At 32.6% G+C, this 19380-nt stretch overlaps 1 protein-coding gene across 1 annotated transcript; it reads left to right on the top strand.

Annotated features, from left to right (window-relative positions):
- On the top strand, positions 1-16403 carry LOC114191280 (DNA-directed RNA polymerase III subunit 2-like). The gene is made up of 36 exons (XM_085676008.1): positions 1-173; positions 252-370; positions 450-530; positions 615-687; positions 759-849; positions 995-1047; positions 1148-1212; positions 1301-1406; positions 1502-1612; positions 1820-1879; positions 2129-2167; positions 2295-2345; positions 2489-2587; positions 2813-2872; positions 2968-3063; positions 3571-3678; positions 3750-3860; positions 4094-4210; positions 4359-4475; positions 4575-4655; positions 4899-5006; positions 5081-5189; positions 7436-7670; positions 8239-8272; positions 8694-8825; positions 8933-8977; positions 9338-9415; positions 9483-9616; positions 9721-9825; positions 11566-11682; positions 11763-11818; positions 13043-13116; positions 14618-14684; positions 14866-14969; positions 15594-15722; positions 16028-16403. Exons 1-36 carry the CDS (start codon positions 108-110, stop codon positions 16076-16078), a joined length of 3282 nt encoding a protein of 1093 aa, XP_085532134.1. The 5' UTR covers positions 1-107; the 3' UTR covers positions 16079-16403.
- Positions 16404-19380: the final 2977 nt, after the last annotated feature.

The following is a 19380-nucleotide window of genomic DNA, read 5'->3' as shown; positions in this document are numbered from 1 at the left end:
AACAAACTGTCAATAGGCTCCATAGGTTCAACATGCAGTTTTTTTTCTCTTTAATCTTTACCTGTGAATGCTTTTTTGTGAATTAAGCAGGAAGGTTCGACGAAAACATGTTAGGAGCTCCAGCGGAATCTTCTGTTCATACATTGGACCTTCTTCCTCCCTACTTTGAGGAGGTAATAACACGTATTCATATTTTGTAATGTTTAGTGTTTATCAGTAATATAATTTCTTGATATTTTAACATTTGGTAGATGGAATGGGCTAAGTCACACCTGGATTCATTTAATTCCTTTGTGAAAACTAATATACAAAGAATAGTTCGCGATAATGATATGATCGTAGCTACTAAACATCCTCATATATATCTGAGGTACAGAGCATATTTTATTCTTTAGTTTGATATCTTATTATTTTCCTCTTCTTAGACCTGCTTTTGATCACGTCTGCAGGTTTTTAAATGTGAAGGTTGGAGAACCATCGATAGGAGAAGAACGTCTTACTCCAAATATATGCCGTTTAAGTGATCGAACGTGAGATTGATTAAGTTTTTAAGTGTATATATAACAATTTTATTTGTTGAGTTGAATTATGATTTTCGTTGTCTGATAAAAAAGGTATGCGGCTCCCATATATGTTGATGTTAAGTATACGCGTGGAAGTGCTGGTGACACAAGTCAACATGAAAGGGTAAATAATACTGTAAAAATGTGCTGAATGAATCTTATTATTAATTTTGACTTGGTTTTTTATTTTTATAGCTTAACATTGAAATTGGGAAGATGCCTATCATGCTGCGGAGTTGTAACTGTCTATTGCATGGGAGGAACGAAGCTGAACTTATTCGATTTGGTTTGTATTTGATATAATATATATATATATATATATATATATATATATATATATATATATATATTCTTTTTCTCAATTTCCCTTTGTGTGTTTTTTTTCTTTTAAAAAAAAACTCTTGTCTGTTTTACTTCTTTTCTTTCCTTAGGTGAGTGCCCCCTTGATCCTGGAGGATATTTTGTAATCAAAGGAACCGAGAAGGTGATATTCCCTTTTTCCAAGTTAGATACAATGACTAAATTAAATTAATTTTCATTTTTAAATATAATATAATATTTTATATTTTACCAATCAATTCCAGGTAATTTTGATACAAGAGCATTTGCCAAAAAATAGAGTAATCACGTACATTGACGGAAAAGGAAAGTAAGTAAGCAATGATTCTCGGTATGATAATGCCTCATTTGGGCTAATGATTTCTTCTTAACATTTATTTATTTATTTTGGCTTTCAGCATAACAGCATCTGTTTCCAGTATCACGCAGAAAATAAGCTCAAAAACCATTATTGTGATGGAAGATGAGAAATTCTGGGTACAATTGAAACAATTCACTACACAGGTTTACTTTTCCTACATTATAAACATGACTTATTTGCTTTTGTTTAGCGTTTTTTCCATTAAAATTATCTTCTCTGCATTAAAATTATTTTGTAGGTCCCTCTCATGGTAGTTATGAAGGCTATGGCGATGGAGAGTGATCAAGAAGTTATACAAATGGTTGGAAGGGATCCTCAATATAGTTTTCTATTGTTGCCTTCTATTGAGGTAATTACTATTCATACTTGTTAAATGTTACGATATTTACTTATAATTTATAACCATTATAAATTATAAGAGTTTGGAGAATGAAGAGACTTGTGCAATACATCATATCCTTCTCAGTTCATTCTTAGCTTTAGCTTTAGCATTGGTGAATTATATTATTATTTATGCTATCAATTAAGTGTGAATTATGCTTTGTCCCATGAGCAGGAATGTAGAAAATGTAGGGTATATACACAAAAGCAAGCATTGAAGTACCTTGATAAACTGGTGAGATAGTATTTGATATTTATTCTACAAATACAATATATTTCTTTTACATTATATTTTATTGGAAAAAAACAATCCAGTTTTCTTACGGTCTTTTTACATCATGTTTCCCTCATGATTTTTTGGATTTGGTCTTTTTAAGTAGATATACAGATTCCTCTAATTTTCCCTGTCTTATGTTGTTTTGCATTAGATACCACAGACATAATAATTATTCTTATGTATTTATTAATGACGTGCACTGACCAGGTAAAACCTTACATGTATCCAAACAAACCAGGAGAAAAGGTTTCATCTCTTTCCGTCTTTCTTTACTGAGAGTGATTTTTTATACATTAGAATGTTTTTATAAAATAATATATTAATCTCCCATTTTCTCTTCGATTTTTTTGTTGGCATTTGAATATTTTTACAGGGAGGAAGAGCATTTTCTTTGCTAAGAGATGTATTTCTTGCAAATGTACCTGTAAGGATTTTCTTGAATCTTAAGCATGTCTAGAGTGTTTCTTTGGGACAATTTGATTTCATTCTATTCATTTTCCAACTTCATGTAATTTGACTTAGTTTTGTTTCGTTTGTCATTGCTTATTATTTTGTTGTCAATAATAGGTGGATGGAGATAGTTTTCGGCTAAAATGTATACATGCTGCTGTTATGATGAGATGCCTGATGGATATAATTTTAAAAAAAGAAGAACTGAGTGACAAGGTAGTATCTATTTCTCTCTTGCTTTCTTATTTATTTTTCTTTTATAAATAACGAATTTAATTTTAATATAGAAGAAAAAGATACAAAATGCAATCTCGTAAGAAATTTTCATGAACTAACAAAAAAGTAAGATAAAGTAACAACTGACGTCTCTAAAAGACTTGACATTAGCTTTTGATATTAACAATTGAACATGTATTATTAAGTGTTTCTTTTAACTTATAGAATTATATGGGAAACAAGCGGTTCACTTTATCTGGCCAGTTAATGTCTCTACTTTTTGAGGTACGAGTTTGATTTGACATCTGCTTGCAGTTATACTATAGTTGGTTTATTTTTAATTTTTATTCAATTATTTGATATTGTTCTTTTTGGTTTAGGATCTCTTTGATTCCATGAGTAGTGAAATTAAGAATTTGACCGACAAGATACTAGGAAAGCCTGACAGGAGGCCAATCGATTTTGACATCTCAACTGTAAGTACTCTTTGAGATTCCTGAATCAAATATAATCTTATTAAAGCCGTCCCGAATCTCTTTAAAGAGTTTATTTTATACCGTTTTTCTTTTCTTTCTATTTGATTCTTTTTTTATTTTTGGCTTTTTGTTTGATGTTTAAAAAGGATTTGGGTATTAAGTGCTACCTAAGTCCTTCACGGAGAAGTTCTTGGTTCTCCCCTGAAAGTTAGATTGTGAGGGTGGGTTTATAATAAGCATGCTTACCATTGTCTTATATGCTTACCATACATTATTTATTTATTTTTTATCTTGGAGTGATGATTTGTGGGAAAATGTCAAAGTTTAAAAATGTAGCTGAAACTTTATTTATTCATGTGTTAGCAATGCAAAAGCTATAAATGTGGCTGATTTTTACATTTTATCGTTGTTTGTTAAGAATGGTTGTTCATTTTGTCTTGTTCTTTAAATCTAATCTTAGCATGCCTGATTTTCTATTTAAATTTTTTCTTTGGGAATGTTCATCAGCTTCTTGATAGGACTCGGAATATCATCACTCTAGGTCTGGAAAGGGCTCTCTCCACTGGTAATTTTGAACTTAAGAGGTTCAGCATGTCAAGGAAAGGAGTGACACAGGTTGTATGCGGGGCTTGGATTTATTCAACACATCGCATATGCGCTCTCTAATGAAAATTTTCTTTAAGCAGGTGTTATCAAGGTTATCATTTATTAGTGCTCTGGCCCAGATGACAAGAGTCTCACCGCAGTTTGAGAAGTCCAAGGAAGGAAAAGAACCTAGACTTGTGCATCCTAGCCAGGTGAGATGTAGTCCAATTTGTAGCTATTTAGATGGATCGTTCTCATGTTTTGAGTTTTGGAAAGAAAATGCTGGGATTCTTTTATCCTTGTATCTGACCTTGCTTGGTGGAAAAGAAAGAATTGTTGTTGTATTCTTATTTTGCTTAGACTTTCAATTCTTTTTACTTCAACTTATAAAATCTTATATACTTATGAACTTATACCTTCTCTTCTCATCTCTTTCATTTGATAGTTTGGGCTGCTTTGTCCTATTGATACACCTGTAAGCCAGTCTTGTGGACTGGTGAAGCACCTGGCTTTGATGACTCGTGTTACTACTGATGAAGAGAAGGGTCCCTTAATTTCTATGGTATGTTTGTGATATTATAGCTAGATGGATTTTTCTTTTATTATTTATGGTTGCAACTGCTTACGTAAAATATTTATAGATGTTATATCCAGGCAGTGGGATTTGTGGCATCTTAAAATTTTTTATCGTGCTTTATTATTTGTGACAGTGCTATTCATTGGGTGTTGAAGACTTGGAACTTCTCTCTGCAGAGGAGCTTCACACACCTGATTCCTCTCTTGTCATTTTTGATGGATTAATCCTTGGAAAACATAGGAAGCCGCGGGTATTTGTCTCCTTCATCAAGAACTTTATTTCTAAAGAAATATACATTCATGATCGCGTTCTTATGTATCATTAACCTTGACATTGTTCTTTATTCAAGCATTTTGCTACTGCAATTAGAAAGTTACGGAGAAATGGCAAAATTGGCAAATTTGTGAGTGTCCATTTTAATTGGAAACAGGTAATAATTCTGTTCCTTTTTTCTCAACACTCACCTCCTTTACATTATACTATTTTCCTGTTTTATAATTCTGTTTTATACTATTTGGTTCTAGTTTATTCTTTTACCTTTTTAGGGGTATAGTTGGCTCGGAATCATAATATTTATTATTTCTATTTAGTTATTTTACTGCAAAAAACAATTTAGTGTTGAAAATCTATGAATGAATGATGGTCTCAACGGGAAAAAATGCAATGTTTACAGCATCGTGTCTACTTAGCTGCCGATGGTGGTAGACTTTGCCGTCCTCTGGTCATTGCTGACGACGAGGGAAAATCAAGAATCAAACAACATCATATAGAAGATTTCATTGTAAGTTTATCATATGCTTTTCATCTTAGAAACAAAAGTATCTTGTAAAAAATTCAATTTTTTACCTTTTTCAGGACGGAGTATGCACATTTGATGATTTCTTACGAAATGGGTTGCTTGAATATGTTGATGCTGATGAAGAAATGACGTTATGGTGTGTTCAACTTGCTCTAATTACATTTTGTTTTTGTTGAGATGCTGATTAGTTTTTAATATATATTACAATTAAGATATTATAAGAATAAGAAGAATTATTTCTACTTATTGTAATTATTTAAGGTGATTGAGTTCTATATATTGAACTCTCCTGAAGTAGTACACGAAGTAATGGACTATTTTTTCTCTCTTTTGTTTATTCGTTTATTCTTGTTGGATTGGTACAATACACGAGCTTTTTTTTTTTTTTTTTCATTCAAAACCTAGCGACCTTAATTGCAGTTTCCATCTTTTGGGTTTCCTCCTGAATGCTCCAAATTGTCTCTTACTTACACGTTTTCATTATTAGAATAGCAAAAATACAGTCCACATTTATCACGGATAAAATCCGTTGCGAATGATAAATAGATATTTCCTGTTACTTGGGCCTTTGTCCAAGATAATCTAGCAATTGCTTCCACGCCACATTTGGGAGCTTCTCCATGCACCCCCAATTTTCTGTATCCCCAATAATTACTCTTTTGATCTTTTATTTTTTTCATCTTAAATCAATTCCACCGCCTCCTTCTCCACCTACTTTCCCGTCCTCTTCATGGGCCTCTCCCAACCCTCTCCCAGCTCAATCTCCTTCGCCACACTATCTTCGATCCCTCTCTCAGCGACATCAACGATAACCACATTTTTAATTTTAATTTTTTTTAGAAACGGATTTCAGAATCTGTTTTATATTTTTTTGAAATGGATTTCGATATCCATTTCACAAATTTGATTTTTTTTTTGTGAAATGGATTCCGTTTCAGAAAAGTATGAAACGGATTCCGAAATCCGTTTCATAAATTTTAATTTTTTTTTAGAAACAGATTTCAGAATCCGTTTCATACTTTGCTGAAATGAAATTTGAAATCCGTTTCATACTTTTCTGAAACGGATTTCGAAATCTGTTTCACAAATTTTAATTTTTTTTTGTGAAACGGATTTCAGAATACATTTCTGAAACAGATTCTGAAATCTGTTTCACAAATTTTAATTTTTTTTTTTGTGAAAAGGATTTCTGAACCTGTTTCATACATTTCTGAAACGGATTCTAAAATCCGTTTCATAAATTTTAATTTTTTTTGTAAAACGGATTTCAGAATCTTTTTCATACTTTTTTGAAACGGATTTTAAAATTCGTTTCATAAATTTTAATTTTTTTTTAAAACGAAAAGAATCTTTTTATACTTTTTCGAAACAGATTTTGAAATCCGTTTCATAAATTTTAATTTTTTTTTGTAAAATATATTTCGTTTCATAAAAGAAACATAAAAATTATGGGGAATAAAGGAGAAGGTTCGGGGTTGGAGGCCTCCAGGGGCTGTCTTCCTGCAACCCATAATTGTTAGAATATAACTTTGCTCTCCTGGGTTCAGCAGGGTAGGGGGAGGTGGCGGGAGGAGGTAGAGGAAGGGCGGGGAGGGGGAGGGCGGAGGGGTTTCGGAATCAGTGGGGGAAGATGGGGAGGTGGAATTTTGTCTTTGATTCACTCCCGAATTTCGGAACCTTCTCTTTCAACCTAAAAATTTGTCTTTGATTAGTGGCCGTGGAGGTGCTGCGCGGGGCTGGGTTTGAGTGAATGGAGGTGATGAAATATATGTGTAGAAGAGAAGGGATTTTTATGTGCGGAATTGGGCAGTCTGTAGCTTTCCCTTCCAAATCCAAACCTAGAAAAATTTGTCTTTGATTGATGCTTGTGGAGATGCTGTGCGGGGTTGGGGTTTCGGTGAATGGAGGTGATGAAGTATTTGTGTGCTATTGGTGAGCGTGGATGGTTCAGGAAGTGAGGAGAAGGGATTTGTGTGTGGAATTGTGCATTGTGTGTGGAATTGTGCATTGTGTGTGGAGTGATGAATGGGTACTGGAATTTGTGTAGGTGGGGGGAGACCTGCGTGTATTGCGGGTGAAGAAGCCAACGAAGAAGAACATTCAGGATTGCGATTCTGGAATGCATTTACCTGCATAAGCGCATAACCGCATAAATGCTTTGTCTTGGCAAAGCATGCATCACCGATGCGATCCCCATGAATATTTGCCTCACATCCTCATATTCCTGAACAACAGCATGTACAAGACACTAATGGAAGTGGCACTCTTATGATCAAATATAGTGCATCCCACAAGATGCAACAAGTATGCTTGCAAACTCCCATCCTGATAAAACTCAGCCAGTTAAGCCTAACACGTGCCCCACGACAATGCCTCATTCTTGAGGTGGCATTTTCTTGAACAACTCTCAGCAACTCCACCAAAACCGTCGCCGCTACGACGAACTCCACACATATGGATAAATTGCCCCACAATGGGGATATGTTGCAATGCGATACATCATCCAATGCTATGGTCATCTCATCGACCAGAAGATGGAAGGGAAGGTGTTGGTGTCTTTATGCCGCCTCTCCACAAAGGTCAACATCAACTCCTTCTCGGTGGTATCATAACTTATGATGCCCAAGGACAACAAACCATCATTGAGTATATGCCTCAATACTAGGGTGAAAAACACCAAATTCATTTAACTTTCGGTCATGAGACCAATTTCAATTCTCCATGATCGTAACAGATACATCGATATATATGTATCCTAACATATATTGTAATTTATATATCCTAATGTATATATAAATTGTTAGGATGCAATTTATATATCCTTACACACACATATTGCATATATATATATATATATATATATATATATATATATATATATATATATATATATATATATATATATATATATATATATATATATATATGCAATATGATCATCAAAATAACATCAAACTCAAATTTTGTATACTAACCTTGCCACCTCATAGTCTGCATGCCACGTGATCCACATAAGAACACAGAAAAGAGTGTACGATGAACCTCCGAGAAATCCTTGTGGCTGCTGATCTCCCCCTACAGCTATAACCACAGGGTTTGTATACTAACCTTGCCACCTCATAGTCGGCATGCCACGTTATCTACATAAAAACACAGCAAAGAGTATCCCATGAACCTACGAGAAATCTTTGTGGCTGCTGATCTCCCCCTACAGCTATAACCAGAGGGTCTGCACCAAAGCTATTGGGGTATGCTTGCCTTCACCTTGGCTTGCACCACCTCTTGTCCTCACCATGTTTCTCTACATTACATAATTCTCATTTCAATGTATTAAACAAATGATAGATTCACTAATATATATGTTTCAAAAAACATTAAAAAACAACATTCATGAATGTTGTTTTTTAATGCGTTCCTAAATGGAGATTCTAAATGGACATTCTGGGAAGTTATTTCTAGATTTAGAAATATGTTTCGGAATGTACATTTTGAAATTCATCAGAAAAGCAACATTATGGAATGTACCTTCAGATCCAGAAACACCTTTCGGAATATATGTTTTGAAATGATGATTTTTAATGCATTCCGGAAATGCACATTCCTAATAATGGAACTCTCTTGTACTAGTTAGTTAACAATCAAATAATAGTATCAGCTTTTTCTCTATAGATTGCACTTTCGGAAGCAAAAGCTACATCAGAAACTACTCATATTGAGATTCATGGTTCTACCGTGTTTGGAGTTGCTGCAGGATTAATTCCATATCTTCATCATAATCATACTTGGAGTGGCACATATCAGGTTTCCCTTCCTCCCCCTCTATCTATTACTATCTAAAATATTGCACTTCTATGAATGAAATGTGTTCCTCTGCCAACCTGAAATTCCTATTGTTTTGCTCACTGTAGTGTGCAATAGGTAGGCAAGCTATGGGAAATATAGCATTTAACCAGGTAAGGAGAGTTTTCTTGTATGACTTAGTTCAACAATTTGTATGACTTCACGAAATTATTTTCCCATTTCTTTTTTGAAACTCATCAAGTTTAGACTGTTGTTTCGAATGAATCAATTCTCAATAACTTCACCATAATGCATGCATGCAAGTGGTCACAAGCATATAAATTTGTTCACGTGGATCTAGATTTAAAATTCTAAACTTGCACATGGTTACATTTTCAAAATAAGATCTGAATGCACATGGTTTGTTGAGTTACTTTATTGCTTCACTCAAACTTTTTATTAGAGCAGGGTTAGTCAGGGTAAAGAAAAATCTATAGCACATAAGTAATGAATTTATATCTGTCTTTTTGTAGGATTCCCGGATGGACAGCTTGCGTAACGAACTCACTTATCCTCAAGAACCTTTAGTGACAACAATGACCATTGAGCTGGTGAGTATAATCTCATTGTTTACTTGTTGATGATTTAAAGGGCTTTGATTTTTCTATTTCATTTTAGATTGGATATGATAAACTTGGAGCCGGTCAAAATGCCATGGTTGCTGTAATGAAGAATGAATCAAGTGAAAATTCTATTACCATGAACAAGGCATCTCTTGATCGTGGGTTTGGTCGTTGTTTAGTTATGAAGAAGTATGCAATTTTATTTGGTGATTTTATGCTTTCTGTCTCTGCATATTTTATCGTCCAAGCTTTTGAAGGTAGCATTCTTGACCTTTATGTTCCCATCTGTTTAGGCATACTGCCGTCATTCAGAAGTATGGGAATAACACATCAGATCGAATACTTAGGCCTAATAGAGCTTCTAACACTGCCGGGTGTATGCGGGTAATGTCTTCTAAGTGAATAGAAATTAATTATTATTTCATTTTACTGTAGCTATTTGCTTGTGTTAGGTTCAATTTATTTTATAATCCATTGGATAAACTGACGTTAAGTATTCATCTTTGTAAAGTGGCACCGTCAGTAACTGTTTTTCTTAAAGTAAATTTTATAAATACAATTCTTAGTTTTAAAAGTTTATAAAGTGTATATCAAGTTATGATCCTGGTGTAGATGAATAGCTGTCAACATGTACACGTACATGTTTCATTGGATTAACTTAATGAATTCAACCATCTTAATTAAACTAATTAAATTGGTTTGGTTAATTGGCTCTTTTCGTTATTAATTTTTGAACCAAACCAATTATAATTTTCTCAAAGTTATTCTTCTTCAACCTAAACCCATCTGATGACCATATTAATTGTTTAACTGTCGCATTAATACATTTTAAACTTTTTAACTTATATTTGTCTTATATTGTTGTCCCTTTTTTTCATTTCATTCATGTTCATCCTTTTATGATCTTATCTAGTTATCAAGTGTCTTAATTTGGTCATTTTATTGTAAAACTTATTATATTTTGGGTTCACTCGATGAATATCATTAGAATAGAAAGAAAACTTTTATTAACCTTTCAATGAAAGGAATACATTGCTAAAAGTTGACTATGCTTTTTTTACAGAATAGAAGGACCAGAGAATAGCCGTTAAGAAGAGTTAGTTGTAACTGACTGCTCTAGTTAGTTGCACATTTAACTAACAAAACAACAAAAGCGGAAAAAACAAATAGATAGGCCTAACAGATAAATACAATGAGAAATATCTCTAATAAATGTATAATGTCTAACTATAAATAAAATAAATGATCGGCCAGTAAAGAATAATAAATAGTTTTACTCTGCATTAATACAATTAAAAATTTATATAAAGTAAAGAATAGGTGCAGGTCAGTATTGTCAACATGGTGTGGATAACTTTGTCTGTTAAGCATGAGGACAAGGATTCGGCCTCAAGTTTGCATGTATGATAAAACATTTTTTAATGGATCTCACTCAACTTCTCAGCTGTAGTTTTATGGGCTGGTTGTTGAGCATTGAACTCAGCCATGAAGGTGTGCATCTGATTGGCAAAATCAGAAACCATTATGCTTTGTTGTTCAAGTTTTAAGTACTGAGTATAAATGTTGTATGTCCTTAGTGTACAGATTTATCTTGGACCACAAATCATAACAAGTAGTTGATATATTAAATGTCTTAGATGGCCATGAGTTGATTTTATAAATAACAAGCATGGATATAACATTTGCGCACCATTTTGATCAGGAATGATAGGATTAATCACATGCTATTGAAAATGGGTTCCAAGACGCATGAAAATGGATTTATTCTCCCTTAATAGTTTGAAAATGGGTTCCAAGACGCTTGATTATTTATTAATGACTATGAAACGCAACAATCAGCACATTTTGGGGTCTCACATTTCTTATTTAAGTCAATAATAAACTTAATGTAAATAACCAATAGGATCTGTATTCTGAACTTTAAAGACTATAGCTTTTTTTTTATATATATAAATAAAATTGTAACCTTTATGTAATACAAGCTATTGTTAGAATACTTGTCTAGATTTGATAATCCTGTTTGTCTAGTTATAATTTTCTCATGTGCCTATTGCATATAATCAATTTTGTTTTTAATGAATAAATACATAATATAACATGTTTTAAGATGGGAACTTATTTTTGGTTAATGGAATCAGTGCTGGATGGCTGTTAGAGCTTCTTGGAGGGAAAGCAGGAGTCTCATGTGGTAGATTTATTCCCAGCAATGCTTTTGGGGAAGAAAGTGGTGAGGCTGCCAGCACTCAAGCCCTCGGGTATATTGATTGTCTCTTGTATGACATTCATTTTGTGATTTGTCCAATATCTGTATTCTCACAGTTTCATGCTCTTACAGTGAAATTCTTGTGAGTAAAGGATTCAGCTACACGGGGCACGAACTCCTTTATTCAGGTTTTTGCTTTCTTAGTTCATATATTGTCATTGGATTTGTATGTATTTATTGTTAAATGTCATTGTGAAGCGGATACTTCAACGTTAAATGTCATTGTTGTATGTATTTACATAACGAATCCCATGCTACTCTTATATACAGTTCACCCGTATTTGTGGAGCATCCAAGTCATTTAAAAAAAAATGAAAAATCAAACATAACTAGTATATGAGCATGTAAGATAATAATATCGAAACATCTTCTATTGATGAATTTCAAAAAGAAATGAGATTATACTATCGCTATTTGTAGGCGGTAGGTAGTGACTCATGTTCACAATGATTTTAATTTTAATTTCTTTTATAGTAATGTTTTAGAAATTTGTTCTCAATTTAAATTTGCAACATTGCAATTATATATGTTTATTGCGTTTTATGGAACATATCTTGATAGTAGGGAATGATTTATGTTGACAATGATTTTAATATTAATTTCTTTTATAGTGATGCCTTTCAAGTTTGTTCTCAATTTTAACTTTCATAATTGCAATTTTATATTTTTATTGCGTTTTATGAATTTCAGCACATATCTAGATATGTATCTTATACATATATTTTAAAATATTTGTATTGCTGTATCCAATATACCTATGCTTATTTCTTAGACTTTTGTCATTGCTTGTGGTGAGAGTTTGATATTGGTAAGAAAATATGAACAATGTATCTTTTAGAGCAATACATCACAGTTAAAAAACTTATTCTTGAAATTTGGTTGTGAATTGACCTCTATTTTGTCTAAGAAACTACTGCACGATCATAGGTTTTCTAAATTTCTATTTCATTTATAGTTTTTTCTTTAGTATTTCATTTTTTTTTATAAATACTATAATAAAAAGAAAAAACTGTAAATGAAAGTTTTTGTCTCATATTTGAATTGCTGGAAAAATATCGTACACATCGATATGAAAAGAAACTATTTGATATGTGAAGACATAATTTAATGTATTTTTTTTTTTTTATAAAATTCTATCTAATCTTATAGAAATAATAGAAATTTATGAAAAAAAATATGTTTCATTTTAATTTTAAAAAAACTTGTTTGGTGGAACTTAAAATTCGTATTAAGGACCTTCTGAGTTCCTTATTGCATTTCAGTTCTCTTGTTTTTCTATAAATACTTTAGTTTATATACAATTAATGCTATTACGATTTTATACGGGTGTTAATTTTCCTTTTCATTCTCAGGTACGCTAGGTTGCCCATTGCAACATTCATATATATTCATGGGTCCAATTTACTACCAGAAATCGAAACACATGGTTAGTGAAATCGTTTCAAGGAATATTTACTCTAGTACCTACCTGCCACAAAATACCAATGAGGGTGTTAGAATCCCATAAATATTCAATATGTATGTCTAGTCCATTTCTCTATGTTACCATACGTGTTTGTTCTTTCATTCTTTAGAAAACCTTGAACTACTATTGGCTTGATTCATCAAGTATGAAGTTTTTCTACTTTACAATATGAAAGAATGGGTGTTAATTCCGTGATAACTGCCCCATGTCTAAACACAAGGCTGAGACAATTAATGTTGCAAGTCTAAGGATTTAGAATCAATCTATTTATATTGGAAAGAGAAAATAATTTCCCTAATTATATCTGGAAGAATGCTGGAAATATAGTGTGTAACACACTTCCCAATACTCTCTTCTATTGGATGAAATTCATGTGAGTACCACTAAACATATTGTTATATTATTCCCCCATTTGGTGCGTCCCATTTCCAAACTAGCTTAGACATGCATAAATTTCAAGCAAACGCTACTGTCAAGCACGAAGGGCTGACCAACCAAGTGCAGTTGAGAAACAAGAAGAGGGGACAACACACCAAATGCAACTGCGAATTGTTAAACTCTAGGATTAGATCCAATACAAATCTAATAAAATAGATTGGATCTAAAATCTAGATCCATTTTAACTATTTCAAATTAAATGACTTTTCCAATCTAATTTAAATTTAGATTTTACACACCCAATTTAAATTTAGATCTAAATAGGACTAAATTAAGCCAAACTCAACTTCATGTGGACTCGGTCTGGTCAGACCCAACCTGACCTTGGTTTGGCCTAGCCCAACACTACTGACTTGATCTCGGCCCAAATAAGGATTACTTGAGCTTGGCCTATTAGTCTTGTCTAATGTTGACATATTCTATAGAATTTCAGACTTAGTGACAGTTTCAGATATACTTACTTTACAATTATTAGGCGGTTATGATTGTAATTGTTATATTTGATTTTGTATTTTGGGCTGTGTGAAGTGTTATCATTGTCTGCTAATGGGTCTGTATGTCTTCTTTTTTGGTAGTAGCCGTTTGGGCAGATGCAACAGTCTATACTCCTGCTATTACAGTGTTTTTTTTTTTTTTTTTACTTTTGTTACACACACTTTAAATTAAAAAATGGATCCCTATACTTGACATCATTTTTCAATTTGATCACAATACCAAGAAACTTATATTTTGTTCGTACATGAGAAATGCAAAAGGAGTATATCTCGACTGTTATGTGGATGAATCCTTCACATGCAAAGACTCAAATGCTGCAAAGCGAAAGTTCTAGACAAGGCAACATGTTTAGGACACTAGGAATTGATTTGCTATATGCATGCAGACGAAAATTGAAGTATCAGTTTCAGGGACCCGATTCTTAGTTTAACCAGTATAATTGCTTGGGGAAATTAATATTTTTCTCTTAGATCAGTTGTAACTTGCCTGTGTATGTAAGTTAACAAGTAACAACTCTGGTATTGATCAGGTGCTTGATAAGATGCATGCTCATGGTAAAGGCCCTCAAATTCCGCTAACTAGACAGCCAGAAAAAGGTAGAACTAGATATGGAGGTTTAAATTTATACTATAATTGTTAGAATTAATTTTTATTTTCTACTGTTCTGATCATTCCCAGTTTAAGTAGTTGTCTGGCTTTAACTACGTGTAATTTATCTATTTATATTAATTAATCAAAGGTAGCTTCACGTCATTCTCTTTTTATAATGATTTCCAGGTATTCGTTTGGGAGAAAGGGAACGCGATTGCTTGATTGGATATGGTGCCAGTATGTTGATTTATGAGCGCCTTATGTTGTCTAGTGATCCTCTGGAGGTCCAGGTAATAAAACATGTTTGCATTCTTGATTGCATTTGAATAGTGTCACTCCACTTTCCAGTACTTTCATTTGTAAAATATCATCGAATGGTTTATAACACAACTTTTATTGTACATAATAGGGCTTGATGTGTTCATTCTTGTTGTTTTATACGGTGTCACTAAGCACTTCCCATGAATATGATCTAAATGGTAAAGGGATATGAAGAAAGCCGTTGGAAGAAAGATGTTAAGATGGATTTTATGATAAATAATATCTTTGAAGATTTGGTCTTTAATTGAGCCTAATTGCATTCTCACATAGTGAAATAAGGTTTTCATTTAATATAATAAATATTCCCATTAACTATTTACATGTTAACTGAGCCTTGATACAGTACATATTTGTAACCAATATATTTCGGCCAATTATCAGATCTCATAAAGTTAGGTGAAGTATGTACTCATTAATCATTTGAATTGACAAATCCAATCTTATTGTCTCCAGATTGGATTTGTCTCTTAAAAAAGTGATAATTTATCTCGACGCGTTTGCGCCTTTAATGAAAACATTATAGGCTATATGCTATGTAACCTTTTTATGTTCTGTAAATCAAACTGACTGATTATAGTTTCCTTTTTACCCAGGTATGTACAGCATGTGGGTTGTTAGGATATTACAACCATAAGCTGAAAACTGGTGTTTGTTCATTTTGTAAGAACCGCAACAATATTTCTACCATGAAGATGCCATATGCCTGCAAACTCCTGATTCAGGCAAGATGTGTTAGACTATCATTAGAGTTGCACCCTTTGCATCACCCCTGTACCTGTAGTTACTTGATTCTATGTATCGTAAATTTCAAACTGCTCTTCACTTAATTGAAAACATTCCAAATTGGCTAAACGCGCTGAGTTGATATGTCAACGTAAGAAAAAATAAATTATAAACTTTGTTTTAGTGGCTTCTGTTGTCTGGAGATTTACAGAAGTTTCTTATGACTTGCAATATTTTCTTTTCTTCGGTTGATTTTGTCTAACTGTTTTTTTTTTATCAATTTGATTTGATTCTCAATTTTCAGGAACTCCAATCAATGAATATTGTACCACGCATAAAACTGGAAGATGCGTGAGATTATCCAATTCAGGGGAATGCAGATATACTTTTTGGGAAAATTACAAGGCAGGAAAAAGGCCATTAAACACTGTTCATGAATTTCTGCTGCTGCTTTTTGTATATTAGCCTCCTCAATTTTGTAGTGACCACGAGGATGATTCTGAAAAGATTCTGCAGAGACTCGCTTAAACTCATGTAAAATCGCTGATTAAGAGACGGTTCAAGTTCTGTTAGAAATTAGAAAAAAGGCCAAAAGCGACACTGGATTTGTTTGTTTCTAACTCGCCATTTATGCAAAATGCACCTTGGTAACAATTTCATGGTTCACTGATTCTCTTGCATGTTTTTGTCTATTTTAGTCGTTGATTTGCGTTATTTTATCGTTCTTTATTATTTCCGTTCTCTTACGATTTGTCCATTTCCTTTCTTTGGCTAGTTCCTCTCTCTTTCATAGACAGGGCAAATTTGGCAAATTTTCATGCAACCTCTCAAAATTACCAAAATTACCCTCTCGAAAATCAATATAGGCATTGATAGTGAAGTGTGTGGTGGTTTTGTGGTGGTGCTTAGTGGTGGTGTTTCATGGTAGTTGTCGGTGGTGGTAGGAGGTGATGTTGGTGCATTGCGTTTTCAGTGAGTTTTTGTCTAGTGTTTTTTAGTTTTAGTTTTGGATTCTGCAATCTAGAGACTTCTCGAATTACACAACCAGAACTTCAAATATATTTTCTTTTTAAATTTTGGAATATACAATTCATGATATAAATAATGATTTTTATAATGTTCAATTTAAAATATAATTTATATTCTAGATTATACATTCTAAAATATAAAATTAGTGCTTTTTTCAAACATTTTGATCTTTTATCTATGTAATTGTAGAATAGTGTAAGGTTTTAAGGTGCTTTGTAATCACTATGCAGTTGAAGTATATTAGATGTCGGACATGGAAGAATACGATATAATGAAGTTTGTTAAGGTCAAATCATCAAATTTGTTACGATTAGGCAACCTATCTTTGTTAAAGGTCAATTTTGTTTTGGTTAGATGACCCAAACTTGTTCTAGTCAGGATGACCTACCCTTGTATTAATTAGAGGATCAATCTTTGTTAAGATTAAATAAGACAACCTTATCAGACCCTTTAGTCTATGCAAGACCATTTAATGATTTTGATGATAATAAATACTCTAAGTAAATTTATATTCTTTGTATTTTTAACATGTGCGCTCATGTAGATGAAAGTCTGACCATCAGACGACCATAGACACATGAGTTACCGTAAGCTAATTTAATTCACACAAGTTGTCTCACTACAAATTGAGCTAAAAATGAGTAAGCTCGCTTTTTGGTAGGCCAAATATTTTGTAACCCTAGTAGACCCATCACAGGTTAGTGGGTTGACTCACTTAATAATATTTTGTTCTTCTAATTTATTTATATATTTATTGTAGTACATCAAAGTGGATTGAGTCATCTCATTATTTTATAGAAATATAATCAAAGTATTCACCTATTTTATCAAACATTGTTATAAAGATACTAATTGAAAATTAAAGTCTCAACTTACAAAACTTGACAAAAAAGTAAATTAAACATCTAAACTATTCAATCATTATCGACCAACATCGTGTATTTAAAAAGATCAAATTGTCAACCTACATAATTAGAAGTAATAAATAATTATAATTAAAAAACACGTGAAAAAGAAATAGTAAAATATAAATAAAGGCTTGTTGTCAGTGGGTTACGGGTCAACTCACCTTCAACCCAACTCAGTCCCTCTTTAACCCACGAGTTAGTGAGACGAGTCCAATTTGACCTATATTTAAAAAAAAGAAAAACTATTTTAATTGTCAATCTAACTCGACTCAAACTTGTAGTGAGTCAGGTTGGCTCATGCTCTGGTTTTTTTATGTTTTACTTAATTTCAATTTGAATGAACTTAATCAAGCTACAATTACCAAAATGTTTCATAAATATTTTGCATTTTTTTTTATTGAAAGAGCCTTAATTCACAATAGTTATTACCAAAATATTTCATAAATATTCTGCATTTTTTATTGAAAGAGTCTTGATTCACACACATACTTCTTATTACAATCTTTCTTTTTGAATGTCTACCATGAAAATGTCGATGCTCAATTTTATAAAATCATGAATTTGGGATAACAACTCTAACAACATATTCCTGAAGATTTAAATAGAGTCCAAGTTGAACAAATGTCAAGAATATCACATATATCCACATAGAACAAGATTCAATAAAAAAGAGACATAACAGTCAATGCATATATAATGTTCGTTTTTAGTCTTCTAGTGTCTTCATAACACATCATCTAATATGTGCGAAAAGTGGGAGTGTGTAATTCACTATAATATCTTGAGAGAGCTTAATATCAAGAGAGATTAAAAATACATAATCTGATGAGGTTTGTGTACTTGTGTAATCTAAGAGATTTGTCTACTCAAATAAGCTAGAGATGTTGGGTACTCGATGTAATCAATTTTGTTTCATTAGTAGATCCTCTTGAGCTATGTGCTTAAAGGAATTGGACGTAACCTAAGGTTTGGGGTGAACCATTATTACTTTTTATGCTTGATCTATGTGTTTCTAGTTGTTTTAGCTTTGTGCAATGCAAAAAAAAAAGTTTCAACCCCCTTCTAGAGCCTATATTTCCAACAAGTGATATCAAAGTCTACTTTTGGAAAAGTTTCTTACAAGAATAAGACGTTCAATCCAAAAACTTTATGGATGGAGATGGTCAAGCTGTCAATTTTCCACCTATGTTTAAAGGAGAAAAATATTAGTTGTGATTTTTGAAAATGTTTGCTTATCTTGAAAATTCTAGCATATTGGAGAGTGACATTCCTTCCTTGCTAGATGATAAAGGAAAGATGCTACCATGAAGTGCATTGAATGAAAAGCAAAGATATTATTATCAACTAAATGCCAAAATTAGGCACAATTTGATGTATGCCTTGTCTGAAGAGGAGATTTCCCATGTTCATATCATATCATATGTCGTAGAAATGCGAGATACTTTAACCCTTGCTCTTGCTCATGAAGGTTCAAAAGAATACAAACATAACAAGCTTAGCCTACAAAGGCATCAATGTAAGATGTTTACTATGGAAGAATGATTTTGTACAATCTATAACTACTAAACTTTAGACTCTTTTGAATAGGTTACGATCTCTTAGAACTGTGCTTAGCAACTATGAAATTGATGACAAAGTGTTGCGTATACCACCAAGATGGAGAGTTTAGGATACTACTCTTAGAGTGTCAAAGGATCTTGAGAAGATGTCTATGGAAAAT

This window comes from Vigna unguiculata, chromosome 7, assembly GCF_037176805.1.
Source record: "Vigna unguiculata cultivar grain cowpea cultivar isolate G323 ecotype 2 chromosome 7, ASM3717680v1, whole genome shotgun sequence".
NCBI lineage: Eukaryota > Viridiplantae > Streptophyta > Magnoliopsida > Fabales > Fabaceae > Vigna > Vigna unguiculata.
Note: the sequence above shows the minus strand (reverse complement) of the source record. Positions and strands in the feature narration are given on the sequence as shown.